Source organism: Lampetra fluviatilis, chromosome 1, assembly GCF_964198595.1.
Source record: "Lampetra fluviatilis chromosome 1, kcLamFluv1.1, whole genome shotgun sequence".
NCBI lineage: Eukaryota > Metazoa > Chordata > Hyperoartia > Petromyzontiformes > Petromyzontidae > Lampetra > Lampetra fluviatilis.
In genome coordinates, this window is record NC_136275.1 from 16,675,755 (window position 1) to 16,690,301 (window position 14,547).

Sequence of the window (14,547 nt, forward strand, 5' to 3'; positions counted from 1 at the left end):
TTTTTAAGTGTCGGGTTGTTCAAAACTGCCCGAAAAAGATCGCGTCCAAATTATTTGAACAACAGCACATCTTCAATTGCCTAACGATGACAACAGCGCTGTTTTTTTTATACTTAGAATCCTGCGCTGCCAATCCAATCACTGAGCCAGAGCCAAGAGTAAGTGACTGACTTCACTCGGGCCGGCCCGTCCAAAAATAGCAAGCAGAGTGAAATCCTCCACATTCTAAATGGCCACATGCACAAACAAACAGTGTTTTCTTAAAGAGACCACTGCTCCCAGCTCACCCAGCAGCCTCTCACAGACAGTGGTGGGGGGGGGGTGAAGCAGCCAAAGGAATAGAGAGATGGCCTCACGAGTTCCATCCAGTGCACTGTAGCCAACAGAGGAAAGGTTCTACAGGCAAAGGCTGTAAGCTAAAGTGCTACTATTCTAGCATCAGCCTCATTGATATTTCGTTTGCCCGCAATAGCAAGCGGTCTCCTCTATGAGGGGACCCTTCATGGGGGCGCCGGTGGCACAACGCTCGCCTGCAGGAGGGGCAGAGGCTGGCAACGTTTGTGGCCATTTCATCGCCACGCGTGTAAATGACCCGCGTGACGATTGTGCCGCCACAGGAAACACCGCCGCGTTTAACCGAGGTAAAAGTTCAACGAACGTGAACAACAGCTTTTAAGCGTCAACAAAAGGGTGCATATGTACCTGTGTCGTTTGGAGCTATGCAAATCTCAAGGCGAGAAAACTAACCTTTGTTATCACGTGACCACAATCTCACGAGCCAGCATTATGCCCGGTCGGGTTGAATGAAAACTGGATGCAACACATCAAACGAGACGTTTCGGTGCATTTGAACGCGCGGGTGGCTGCCATCTGTAAGGCACGTGTGCCTTATGAAACACGCGCGCTGACATTGCAACGCGCGTGAAAGATTGTTATTGCGAGCGTGGCATCTGCCACTTGCACGTCCCGCAGCGTTCGCGCGTGATTCACCGCGGCGTTTGGCATACGCTGAATGCAAATCCCCAAGCGAGAAAGCGGAAAAGTGCACACGGAGGCGACCCAGCTAAGACGACACCAGCACTGAGTGATTGGCAGCACAATGGCGGCTATTATGTCGAGCCAACAATGGCTGGTAAGAACAAAAATAACAGCACGACTGCACAATGGTTCAATTCTCTCCACCATCTCCCTTCACGTCTCCCCCCCGTCCCCACCTCCATTCGAATGCCTCTTTCGAGCTATTTTTGAACGCCTTCCATAATCTCGCGATGCCAGGGAATGGGGAACTCTTGCATGGCCCGGATATCGCAAACAGCTCAGGGAACAAAAATCCGCAAACAATAACGCAGCTCATGGTTTGCTAATGATGTTCCTTTTTGCTGAATTATTGCACATTACCAGACTTGCATTCATAAAGTCATCCGTGCGTGGTCATTGTATACAAACTCAAGATTCCCTCAATTAGGCGTGTAAGAAAACTATTTTATGTTTCATTACGAATAAATGTTTGTCGTTGAGTGCATATGCACTCATGCATGTGCTGAAGACACACAATCCACCGTTGTTATCACTGTGTTTATCAAATACAATGGGGAATTGATCATTATTCTGTGCAGCGATGTATGTAACCTATACATATAGTATTTATATATTCACATTCTTGGAAAATGTTCACTGTAAGAACGGTTTACAGATGGTTATGTAAATTTTCACTTACCCCGGGCATGGAGTGTGACTATGAATTAAATATATCCCTGTAGGGTCACCAATGTATCTTTAGCCAAAGTAAGATTACACTCAGACTCTATTAACTGTAGCAAATGCAGGAAACTATGAAACATTCCAGAGTATGTCAATGTAGAGTACTGTGAACAAAACATTCTAGACTGCACGAATACCTCCAAGTAAGAATTATCCAATTGAAAACGTGCTCTTATTATTAGAGTATGAAATGATACATTTGGGGGGGGGGGGGTTGGTGATAAAATGGCTAGTAACGCACTAAAAACAATGATTTACAGGTCATTGTCAATCCACTGCTGGATGAATACCTCCCACACCGTGTCGGCCATGGGGCCGTGGTCAGTGGGGGCCTGGTGGAGGCGGTGGGGGTCGCAGAACCGCTTCAGATTTCACTCGCCACTTTCCAGGTTCCAACCAGTACGATTCGTGGCAAAATGTATCGAGTAGCATTGTTACAAGGAATGAAACAGCCTCAGAAACGGTTGTAACAATTGCTCATTTAACTTGCATCAATTTCTCAAATTTGACGCGAACCAAACACCTTAGCTCCTCAATGTTGTTCCGGTAAGTTACTCAAACGCTCGTACACGCTACGGGTTATCAACATGCAACCTTCTGGAGGGGCTCTCTGCAGCTCCTGCTCACGGAGATCCTAAAACCAAGAGTGTCATGAAACCAGCAGATTGCAGGGTTGCACTCTTTATCTTTTTCACACCAATGTGCTTCTTCTGCCTTAGTTGTTCCCGTTTGTCCCCTGCAGCTGTGTAACAGCTGAAATATAAACAGTGATGATGTTCAAGGCTGCGAGGTGGAGATAGGGGTTGGTGGTCCGCGCAGAGATCAGTTTGTGTTTATCTGACACTCATCGTCTGCTCATCTGCTGGACTAAGAGGTGGTCAGCAAGATGGCAGCATATCAAAGTGGACCCATGAGTCTGTCTGTATGTAGTTTTGAGTATTATCCTCTTATACGTGCGATGCTTTTGGATAAAAGGAGTCTTACGACTCAGTGAGGCTAAACAAGGGGCATTATTTTATTAAATGAATTCAAACACCACTGTGAAGAGAGTACAGGGGATTGAGTCCCCAGCCAGTGAATGCTGCATTCATAATTCTGCTCGAGTGAGGTGCTGCAGCACACACACACACGGAGGGATACATGTGTAAAGGAGAGCCAACACAAGGTTGCAGGGGGTTCGTCTTTTAATCCTTTTCTCCCATCCACACCTGTCCCCAGCCGTCTCAATCTCGTTGCTGCCAAAGCTTCCCTTCTTTCCGCCCGTTATCACCCTTATATCTCCTCGCTTACTCCTCCCCCTTCTCCTGTCACCGTCCCACTAACCCTCCTATTGGTGGGAATCCTTCCTCTGACACCCCTACACATGTATCTTCCTCGGAGGGTGCTAATTACAGCGCACATATCTGTTTAGCACAATATCCACGGGGAGCTAATCATTCCTCAAATTACGCATCACATTAAACATGACAAGGACATTCTTAAGAGAAACATAATGGTGTTTTGCTGCTGCGGAATTCTGCTATTGCTGCATGAGTTACCATAAGGTATAATGAGATATATCTCAATCCGCTTGTTTTGGCACACTCGGTTTGATTGGAACAAGAGACGACTTGTAAATGTACAATTAAAAGGTTATGTTTAATTGAAATGCAGAATTCTAAAAATATTTCACAAGTATCTACTTATCTTCACACTTCATGGGGTATCTTCCAATTATCCAGAAGAAGAAGAAAAAACAATCCTTAAATCTTAGCCATGGGTCATATTGTCCATCCGTCCTTCGCTATATCCACACACACAGCCAATATTCGCCATTGAATGCCGGTGACATCACCACAGCGCTGTACCAGGCTAGGTGCTAGGTACACTTTGAGGCCACGTGATGTGGCAAATTCAGACTTGCGAGATATTAAGGACAGACCGAGGTGGTATGGATTCTCTTAAAATGTAGCCTGCAAAGACCTCTGGGGAAAGCGATGCGAGTGAACACCTATTAGGGCTGCAATGACACACGAGGGAGTGTGGGGTCAGCACCACACCTGGCCTCCTCTGCCTCCCAAACTCAGTCGAACTAGGAGTGGCCCACAAACCTGTTCAGATACCACCACCACTGTTAGCCGTGACTGAGAATCAAACTCAGGTCATGGGATCAGTGACGCAGTGCAGAATCCATTGCGCCACCCACCACCTCCCACACACACGCTCACGTGCTTGCACAGCACTTCAAACATATATATCAAACACCTGCATAAGAACACGGAGCCAGCATGTGTGTGTGTGTGGAGAGCGGTAACGTAACGGTTAGCGCATTGCGCTACGAACCTGACAACCCGAGTTCGATTCCCGAGTGACGATTATCTGAACCGGTCCTGGACTTCGACGAGGTCGACTCAGTCTCAAATAGCTACCTTGTGCGGTGTGTAAACATCGGCACTAGGGAGACAAAGGCAGCCAGGCATGGTCCTGGCAACGCACCACCTCGTGTGCTGTTCAGGCCTTCATAGGTGCTCGCTAACCGCACTTGCCGCAACCGTCTGTGAAGGCTATTGGGGGAATCTTTATATTTGTATGTAAAGCGGGCAGCTCCTGTGTGCAGTTTTTTTGTGGCCGTTACCTGATACATGTCGGGGCCAATTTGAACCAACCGTCGGGATACCGACCTCAGGTTGTCTGCTTATGCGATTGGACTGTGGACCCCCTCCCACCACTGATGAACGGGGAAGGACAATTTTCTTACGAAGCGCACGCACCCATCCGTGTCGATGAGCGCACGTGTGGAGAGCATGCACGGGATGTGCGCGTGGCCGCACAGCGCAGGGTGAGCAACAACAGCGCAACACGGTGAGCGGTGAACACCTCCTCCTTGTATAGCCTCCCTCTTCTTCCTCCCTAAGCCTGACCCCAGCCCACCCTGTCACCCCCACCTCAGGCCCCCACCCCCCATCCCTGCTACACTGAACCCCTCACCTTCCGTAACAGGATCCAGGCTCGTGACGGCCCTAGGGGCTCCAAGCAGTCACCAGCAAGGCCTCTCGTTAAACTCCCGAGGCCTGAATGTGCTATTGATGAGGCAAATAGAAAGATCAAGGGACAACCATCCAAGCCTGCCCCCTTTTATTTAGGGCACAAAACCAATGCCAGGTTCAAGAGCTTCAAATCAACATTTTTTCCCTCCTCCTTTCTGCACAATAACTTCTTGAAAACTACAATAGTCACTTTCAACTTTGAAGACAAGCCATTCTCAACTTGCTCATTAATTAAGGGGATTTGTCGAGCACAAGTAGACTATTTTTAGAATAAATAATAGAAGCAAAATAAAAAAACTACGAGTATTTTAACCAACTTTTACACTGCAAGTTCAGTGGCTATTGAAATAGCATACAACCAAATTTAATTGCCAAACATATGTGGAATGATTTAGGCACAAAATGCTTCCATAATCCTGTGCTCTACAACTACAAAGGCAACTGTTATATAATTATATACTAGCTTTACTACCCGGCTTCGCCCGGGACTTGGATTCTTGTCTTGGATTAATACACGGCCTACGCGGAGGGTGGGGGGGGATGCGTGACGTGAGCAGGCACACTGCGTAACGCTGCCGCATGCGGGTTACATCACAGATATGACGTCACCGCTCACTTGTCGTGCAAAATATATCCATTATTCCGCCCCCCCCCCCCCCCCCAAATACAAAAGTCTATTTTTATACTTTTTACATTGTGTACAGTCTGGAAGCTACCCACATGCCAAATGTTAAGTTTGTTGTATGTCGGGAAGTATGCTAAACCTTTCGAACAGACACGCATCGTCGCTTTAAGATGTTCTCTGTTCATATTTTGTTTGTTGCGGTTGCACCCGACTCAAGAGCCGTATGGCTCACAGGGCTATACCTAATAAATTAAACTTAAAACATTCACAACTTTCCCTTTTATATATATAGATAAGTACAAATATGAGAGCCATGAGGCTGATGGGCTTCTAAAATATATATGGTTTTATTTGTGGAGACAGACCATAATGCTGCATATCAACACAATCACGAGGTTGTCTACAAGGTCAATTATATAAAAACAATATTATTAAAATAAGCCTGACTTGTAGCCACTCTCAATCAGTGTGATTTTTCAACAATTTCCAAACAACGTCTTTCTCAAAGACACTTTTATGTGGGCACTGGCAAAGCACCAGGGATAAGGGACCACAAGCGAGATATAAAAACACCACTGGCATTTTTAAAAAACCCGACCAAGGCTTCTCTGCTCTTAGCGAAGGAGGCGCCCAGATGGTAACAATTATACACTTTCCAGTGCAACCTTCAAAGGAATCTGGTAAATCTGAACTAAAGTGACCGTGACATGCAAGGACACAGAGGAAAAACACCGATGTCAACAATACGCACAGAGTCGACGGTTACGATACCAAAGGAATCTCTCGGAACAACTGCCAAAAAAGAAAGGAGGAACCAACGCGTGTGTGTGTAGCTCACTCACATGCATATTTTGCAGCAGCTATGCCAATATCAACGTCTTCATGCCAGGCAGACTGGCCATATATATACTTTTAGTTTTGTGTCACTGTTGTAAAATGCACATTACGAGCACGAGTTATTTAAAGACATTTAAAGTATGGTAACAGTAAAAGTGTACATACATTCCTGGCAGCTTGCAAAACAGTCGAAATTCCTGTGACAGTGTTTTGATTTGGAATTTGCAATAAGAAATTTTATTTTGTAAGGGCTCGTAGATATGATTAGATAAATACGGTTGCTGTATATTGCCACTTGAGCTGGCTAGGTGGTCTCACAGTGGTGAACTGACCCTTGAGACGAGGATTCCTCTCTTAACATTGCCAAATTGGTTCATAGTCGTCTCTGGACGGCATTTCAAATGAGATCACCAGTATATTTTTACGTCTATGGCTTGTAACGTCTCATTTAAGTGGAGGATTAAGATAGAGAGCAATGACATGACCTAAGCTTGAAAGCAAACATAATTTAGTAACTGGTACAGTAATATTAATCACAATTATTACATGTCACATGTTCTACATCATCGGTGGTCTCGTTAAATATACATAGTTCTGAAGTGCCTGATTTACTATTTGTAATGAGATATTTGTGTACCCCAAATGTCGTCAGTTTTAACACCCGTCTCATCATCATAATCATCATTAACCTTGATGTGTCCACTGCCACATGAACATCTCCCCAACTCAGTCACCATTTACAACAATCCATCTGGATCGGGGGTTGGCAAACTAAACAACAACAAGAGCCATTTTTTTCGAATTCGGTAAAACACTCAACATTTCAAGAGCCGGAATGCACGCAAATACGAGACGGTGGTGCTTAATAAATGACGTCACGAAGCAGTCCTTAAAGAGCCACATGCTGTTCCGGAGCCACAGGTTGCAAACTTCTGCCCATGGTAAACTGGACTTCTATGGTGAACTAGACTCTCATGGTAAAATGGACTCCCGTAGTAAACTGGACTCCCGTGGTCAGGGGTCGGCAACCAAAATAACAAGAAGAGGCATTTTTTTTCTAATTCGGTAAAAAAACTATCAATTTCAAGAACCACAATGCAGTCCTTAAAGAGCCTCATGCGGTTGCAGAGCCGCAGGTTGTCGACCTCTGCTCTAGCTCCTGCACTCGAGCTGACCTCATTGCTCCATCTCCATGGAAGGTGACCTTCTCTGGCATGTTCCCTCCTTTGGCTAGGCACCCATCTGGACTTCAAGTATTATTGTGTATCTTGTAAATTCAAGCACAGGAAGTCTATGATAAAAAAAAAATCTAACTTGGCCTTTAAAAAGAACTAACAAGAGCGACACATTTATAGTTTTTTAGCATCACATGCCATGCCATTACAGGCAATTATTGAATAAGTGAATAAAAAATATAATGTATTGATTAATTGACATCCTATCTAGCTGCAAATGTGGCCATGGCTAAATTGAAATGCTATTTAACTGAAAAACAAAGTCCATCCATGCATGCTGTAGTGTCTACCATGGTCTAGGGTTAATATAAATTAATCCAACAGCAACCAAGGATCCATAGGATAAAGCAGGCATCATCAACGTATTGTGAACGCTAATAACACTTTATATTCGTCATGGTCAACAGTAGCATCATAACATACAATTCAAATCGAACAAGTGCCTGGCTTTTTCACAGTGGTGATTACTTCCAGTATAGCCATTACACGTTTACGAGGCTGCTTGCATTATAGCTGTCGTGCCACCACATATAACTAATTCATATGTGCATATCGGACACTATGGGTAGTCGAAAAAATATGGTCTGGTTTATTTTCTGTCATTTTGTTTTTGGGATGGGGTGGGGAATGGGGGGGGGGAAATAGTGGAACCCTGAATTTTAGTAAGAAACAACAAACACTGGATGTGCTAAAAAGGCTGCAGTGACAAAGCCAGGCAGAGGATTGGAGGCATCATATGCGGCACGCACCATGGAGTCAGGGCAGTAGCCTGGCAGCCGGTGCAGCAGATGCCTCAGCCTGGAGTCGCTCTTGGTTGATGTGAGCTGTTGAAAAAAAATTGGGCAATATAATTCATTGTAAAGAACATAATCAGATTCAGAGCAATAGACATACTGCGGCAAAGCCCAACGATGAGACATCACCTTGGCATTTTACGACGATGCCCAATAAAGCGGCACAGTATTTTGTGAACAAAGTTGGAAAATAACAAAGTCAAATGCTTCAAATAAAAAAAACGTGTTCATGGCCAGCGATCACATACCATTGCGTCACAACGGAGGTTTGCACATTTGTCGTCAATTAAGAGCTAGTGTGGGTTAGGGAGAGAGGCAGGATGTATCATCCTAATGAGCCAAAGTAATGTTAACTATACGGGCTCCCACATGGCCGCACACAGGAAAGCCATTAAACGGAGCCGGCCTGCAGGATGCTCTAATTGGAGAATGGGTCAGAGTGCATGTGATGAGCATATTGGCATGAGCAAAATACCGGTTCAGTATGGAAAATGATGAAGTGACATAAAAGCTATTTCTGCAATGTTTTTATGGTCACAGGAGGAATGACCTTGCGTGAACACAGGCACACACAAATGGGAAACGTAGGACAAAACCGGCTTCAGTCATTGCTTTTTGTGAAGGGGCAGCAGAACATAGTAACAAAGGGTAGTGGCAGCGTGTGCGGTTGTGCGTGTACTAGGACAAGCTGACCTGTTCACATGCCTCCCGGCAGATGGGATACTCCCGGGCCTGGTAACAGCAAGCGGCATCTGACAGAGATTTGGAAATGGGATTAGATCCAGATAATCAATCTTCTAAATCACCAGAAATTAAAACATTGGCTGTGGACAAACCAAACCAACCATTCACAGTTAAATCTTAATTTTAGAACTTTCGTGACTGCAGGAATTATTATTTGGTTCTTTCGGTTAAGTCACGTCTAAAGATAAAATAATAAATTAAATTAAATAATAGAATACGACGTTTCGATTGCAACACAAGCAATCATCATCAGGTATAATGAAATAGCGACATAATATCTAACCAGAAAACTATAGACAGACATATTAGCAGACAGATATCACAAGATACATACATAGCGAGAGCAACACAGGTGACAGAGAGGGGTGATCGTCTCTGTGGGGTGGCCTTAAATAGACAGAGGGGGGGCGGAGGCAGAGAGAGGGAGGGGGGTTAGAAAAAATTAGCATATCAATGAGTGGTCCAAAAGAAAACGTGGTGCTGCGAGTACGATGGCACAGCAAGCAAGCCTGAAAATCAGGAGAAAGACACACTAAAATTAAATAACCTAGTAAAATATCGAAATGTAATGTAATACAACACAGAGGGTCGGTCAACACACAATTAACGCATAGCCTGGTTGATTACGTATTTCAAAGATTGCTAAGTTAGAATTTAAGTGTGAACATTCTAAAGAGGACACAGGCAGATAAAACAAGTCGCCAGAGAGAGAGAAAAAAGATAAGCTTAAAACTTCCCCGTAGAAGTGGTTCAAAATTAAGATTGAACCACTTCTACGGGGAAGTTTTAAGCTTATCTTTTTTCTCTCTCTCTGGCGACTTGTTTTATCTGCCTGTGTCCTCTTTAGAATGTTCACACTTAAATTCTAACTTAGCAATCTTTGAAATACGTAATCAACCAGGCTATGCGTTAATTGTGTGTTGACCGACCCTCTGTGTTGTATTACATTACATTTCGATATTTTACTAGGTTATTTAATTTTAGTGTGTCTTTCTCCTGATTTTCAGGCTTGCTTGCTGTGCCATCGTACTCGCAGCACCACGTTTTCTTTTGGACCACTCATTGATATGCTAATTTTTTCTAACCCCCCTCCCTCTCTCTGCCTCCGCCCCCCCTCTGTCTATTTAAGGCCACCCCACAGAGACGATCACCCCTCTCTGTCACCTGTGTTGCTCTCGCTATGTATGTATCTTGTGATATCTGTCTGCTAATATGTCTGTCTGTAGTTTTCTGGTTAGATATTATGTCGCTATTTCATTATACCTGATGATGATTGCTTGTGTTGCAATCGAAACGTCGTATTCTATTATTTAATTTAATTTATTATTTTATCTTTAGACGTGACTTAACCGAAAGAACCAAATAATACATTCACAGTTATTTCAATGCTGAAGATTAATGAACACATTTTTATTATAACAACTCGTATTTTCAAAAATTGTGAACAAAATATGTCATTTTATTTCATGATCTCTTGTCCCCCACTCTCCCACTGTTGCCATTTTATTTCCCCATCTCATCAATCGCCGTTGCCTTCCAAATCACTCCTAAATTTACAACATTTTTTCAATAAAATGTTACTACATTCAAGCTGCCAGCAGCATTCATGAGTTAGCAAAAAGACCACATTGTGGTTAAACAAAAAAATATACGTTATTTGATGGTAAGAAAGTTGATAATATTGACCAATTTCGAGCGTGGGATAAGTGTAGCACATTTTGAGATTTATAGAAGAAAAGCACAGCAGGAATGATGGCCGATGATCAGGAATAGTGTGGTGTGGCAGCCAAGGAATGAAAAATGCTGGAGAGGACATTTACCATGGAGATGGATCAATGAAATATGCTCGTGTGCAGGTGCTAGGTTAATTGTTACATTGTAGAACCGTGAGAGATGGCAACAGCATGGGGAGGCCTTCATCCAGCAATAGATTGATGATCATGGCTGATTAGGATGAGCAGCAGGAGGAGATGGACAATTTGAGATGAAATGAAGATTATAGCACTTCCATTCTAATGTCTGGCCCTGACTGTGCCCTCTGTATCATGGTGACAGTCTCTCTCTCTCGGCTCTGGCTGGCTCAGAAGCACTGGGGGAAAGAGACTGGGCCTCGCGCCAGTCACCGTCAGCGTCGGGAGCCAGGTCAAGAAACAAGTGCACACTCGAGGCACCTGCCTCCTCGATCCATAAAGATTTTCAACACACAGTCCTTTATCTACATAACAAAATAAATAATATGTAAAGGTACCGCCCTGAAATCCTTTTATCATGCCACAGCTGGCAGAAGTCTTCTACTCAGGGGAGCTGTAAAGCCCCCTGCAGATGGCTTGTATTGGTGGGAGGAGAAGTGGTCAGCAGCGGCCTGCAACTCGAGTTTAAGAAGGCAATGGACTCGCCTTCTGATTATAATTGGTGATTTAAATTCACTGGTAGTGGTCTGAATACAGATTATCTGAGTGAGACATGCTGATGAGACGCAGATGGTAAAAAGTTATCCATAGTTGGCCTGCCTAAACAAATGCTGGTGGAAAAATCATCATCACGATCAATTGGGCAAATAGCCCGTAGGTATCCATTGCACATTTAGTCACATGTCTCCACTTTCCTCTGTTTTATGCCAATATGCTCAAGTAGTGCCACATCTTTCTGGCACCCATCTCTGATGTCGTCAAGCCATACTCTGTTAGGTCTTCCTGTCTTTCCTGTTCCTTCCATTTTTCCGAACAACACAGTTATCATTTTCCTGTTGTTGTTCATCCTACATGTGTCCATCACTGCCTGCAGTTGAAACATATATACGCACAATGTTGAGAGATTGTTCCATTTAGGTTAATGGAGTGAACAAAACAGCACGAATGAGACGGTAAAATTAAACAAAATATTGACTCTTGAATTGCATTGAGACCCTAAAATGTACTTAATTTGGAGCTTTCGTGACTGCAGGAATTACCCTAAAATGTGACAATGCATCGATGCATACCTACAGGTAAGACAGCTACTACGCAGCCACAACCTCCACCCTGAATCATAATCTAGACTCTTATCCACTGAACACCCGTAAACCTACTGTGACCACGTGTAAGGCCGTCATGCAAGTGATGTGGCGGCAGCATACACCTGTAATTCAACACTGGAGGCGAGGGTTGGTGGATCACACACAAATGTCAAACTCCCGTCCTGTGGCGGGAGTCGATGTGCCATACCCTAAGGCAATACAGCAAGCTGACTAATATCCATCTATTTCCATCTGTATGGGGATACAGATAGAAATAGAGTGTGGATTTACTCAGGGGACTCCGGTTTCCTACCACTTGTATAAACGATCATAAAATGGCTGAAAATGTTTCATATAAAATGTCAATGCTGCAGGATCCTCCTGAAAAGGAGTCATTGGACTCCTCGTGGTTTTCCTTGATAAATTAGTAATTATTCTAAACAGTAGTATTATTATTGTGTGCATAAACAGAGCAATGCACTGCATCCCTTATACGAATTTGTGCGAGTGTACACTTCACGCATTTGCGTAGACGTTTGGGCCCACGGGGCTTATACATTCTGTGATTTATCACGTGAAAATCTAAATACTTCCTAAGTTTAAAGAGTACATTTTAAGGACATCTGTAAAAGCAGATGGCTTCCTTGAATTGTGTTATTTAACAGAATATTTCGGTAGCAGGAATTTAAGATTTTTCAGCAGCAGGTGTGCACACATCTTGCTACTGAATCAATATTTACATAAGAATTTGGTAAACAATACCTCTATATATATGCACAACATAGCTGTGCTCTTTGCACAAAAAATATTGTTTAACTTCGGTGTCTATATGAACAAATGAGCCATAGGTCTACGCACTCATCTCCTGGTAGGTTCTGACAGACAAGTTAAAACTCAACAGTCTGAAGGCAAAGACCAAGTCGGACATTCCACAACCCTGTCGACTTGTTTCTACGAGGGATGGGCTCGTGACTTAAGTATTAATCTGAACAAAAATAAATCAGGCCTAGTTATGACATTTTTAGGTGACCCGAATTTTTATTACGAATTATTCTGAGAATAAAAGTTACATCACGAATATGGTGTCACGTACACCGTGACATCGATTGATGTCACTTTTGTGAACACATAAATATTTAGCAATGTAAACGATCCGTAAATCCTAAAAAGATCAGAAATTTTCCGTAGAAATTCAAGAACTCCAAATATTAACTTTTTATTAAAAACTCATCCCTAGTCTTTATCAGGTGTAGTAACGCTCACGACTCGTTCACACCGGAGTTGGAGGCACACTTGTTTATTTAACACCAACCTTGTGACATACACATTTGAGGGGGTATCGGCCCCCTCACCCGTCTATCTGAGGACACACCTCTCTAGCTAACCCTAGCCTGCCTCTGAGTCCTCCACTAATGGGCTAGGGGAGGCTATCTTGGCCCGACACTGGTCAGTCGGGCCCGGTACCCAGAGTCCAGACCAGCACTGGCTCTGGCTCTGGTACCACGCCACTGGCTCGAGCCTGCGCGGTCCTGATAAGGACGGCGTACCAGGGGGAGTCCAGGGCTCTATCTCAGACGTCTTCCGCCTCCTCTTCTTTAGCTAAACATCACTCTCGAGCCCTTCGATACAATCCCCTTTTATACCCAACCCCTCCCTGAGGGGTGGGGCCCCGGGGGATCATAACGACCGAATCGACCCCCCAGGGTGTCTGGCGCGGACGTCGCAGAGGGCACCTGCTTGTGCACACATGTAGCCCCGCCTACTGTGTTTGTTTACCATAGGCTGCCATGCATAACGGGCTCTCTCTCTAACACCCCTACATCACTCCCCCCCGCATAGCATGCAGCCGTCCCGGCTGCCAACATACAAAAATTTGACAATAAAGGTGCCTTCACCCCCTGACCGCGCGTGTGCCTCACTATTTTTTTGAACAATAACAGGAACCAGAACAAGAACGCAACAACAAGATGAGAAACAACCCGACGCACCCCCCCGAATAAATACGAATTCCGTAAAAAAACAGCTTATATACAACCAGCAGGGAACCCACCCCGCACACACAACAAACGGTGAACCCAGCATATGTACATCCGAGGAGCGGGAAACACACCATCCACACAACACCCAATAAACACAACAGCTATGTACACATTTTCCGGCCTCACAACAGTTTGCGCATTTTAGCGCGCGTCCTTGCAGCGGGCCCCTCACACGGGGTAACCCCGCGTGGCGGACAATCAGGTGGCGACTGTCCGTCTTGAGGTGAGCATTCCTCTGACTCCGCGTGACCCTCGGCATCCGCAGGAGGGGTGATCGGGCGTGAGCCCGTCACTCCTGATGCTCCTGAAGGTGGCACAGCCGGCAAGGCATTAGGTGAGAGCGACGGAGACGGACCCAGCAAGTCGGCCGACCCCCCACATGTTTGGCCACGCGCGTGTGAAGTGGGGTTGTGAACCGCAGCGAAGGGTTTTAATCTGGAGGGGTGCACGAACCATCGCCGCTTCCCCCACTTGATGCGCACGCACTGCGG

At 44.7% G+C, this 14,547-nt stretch overlaps 1 protein-coding gene across 3 annotated transcripts in view; it reads right to left on the minus strand.

The window, feature by feature from the left end:
* The window catches only part of RECK (reversion inducing cysteine rich protein with kazal motifs), a 143,837-nt gene that overhangs the window by 102,130 nt on the left and 27,160 nt on the right, over positions 1–14,547 (minus strand). For 2 of the 3 annotated variants that reach the window (XM_078857791.1, XM_078857783.1), the window contains exons 2-3: positions 8,972–9,030; positions 8,234–8,308 (exon numbers count right to left, since the gene is read on the minus strand). In XM_078857791.1, the coding sequence (XP_078713917.1) occupies positions 8,234–8,308; positions 8,972–9,030 (134 nt within the window). The remainder of the gene's footprint in view (positions 1–8,233; positions 8,309–8,971; positions 9,031–14,547) is intronic. The other variant, XM_078857800.1, reaches the window with a different exon arrangement.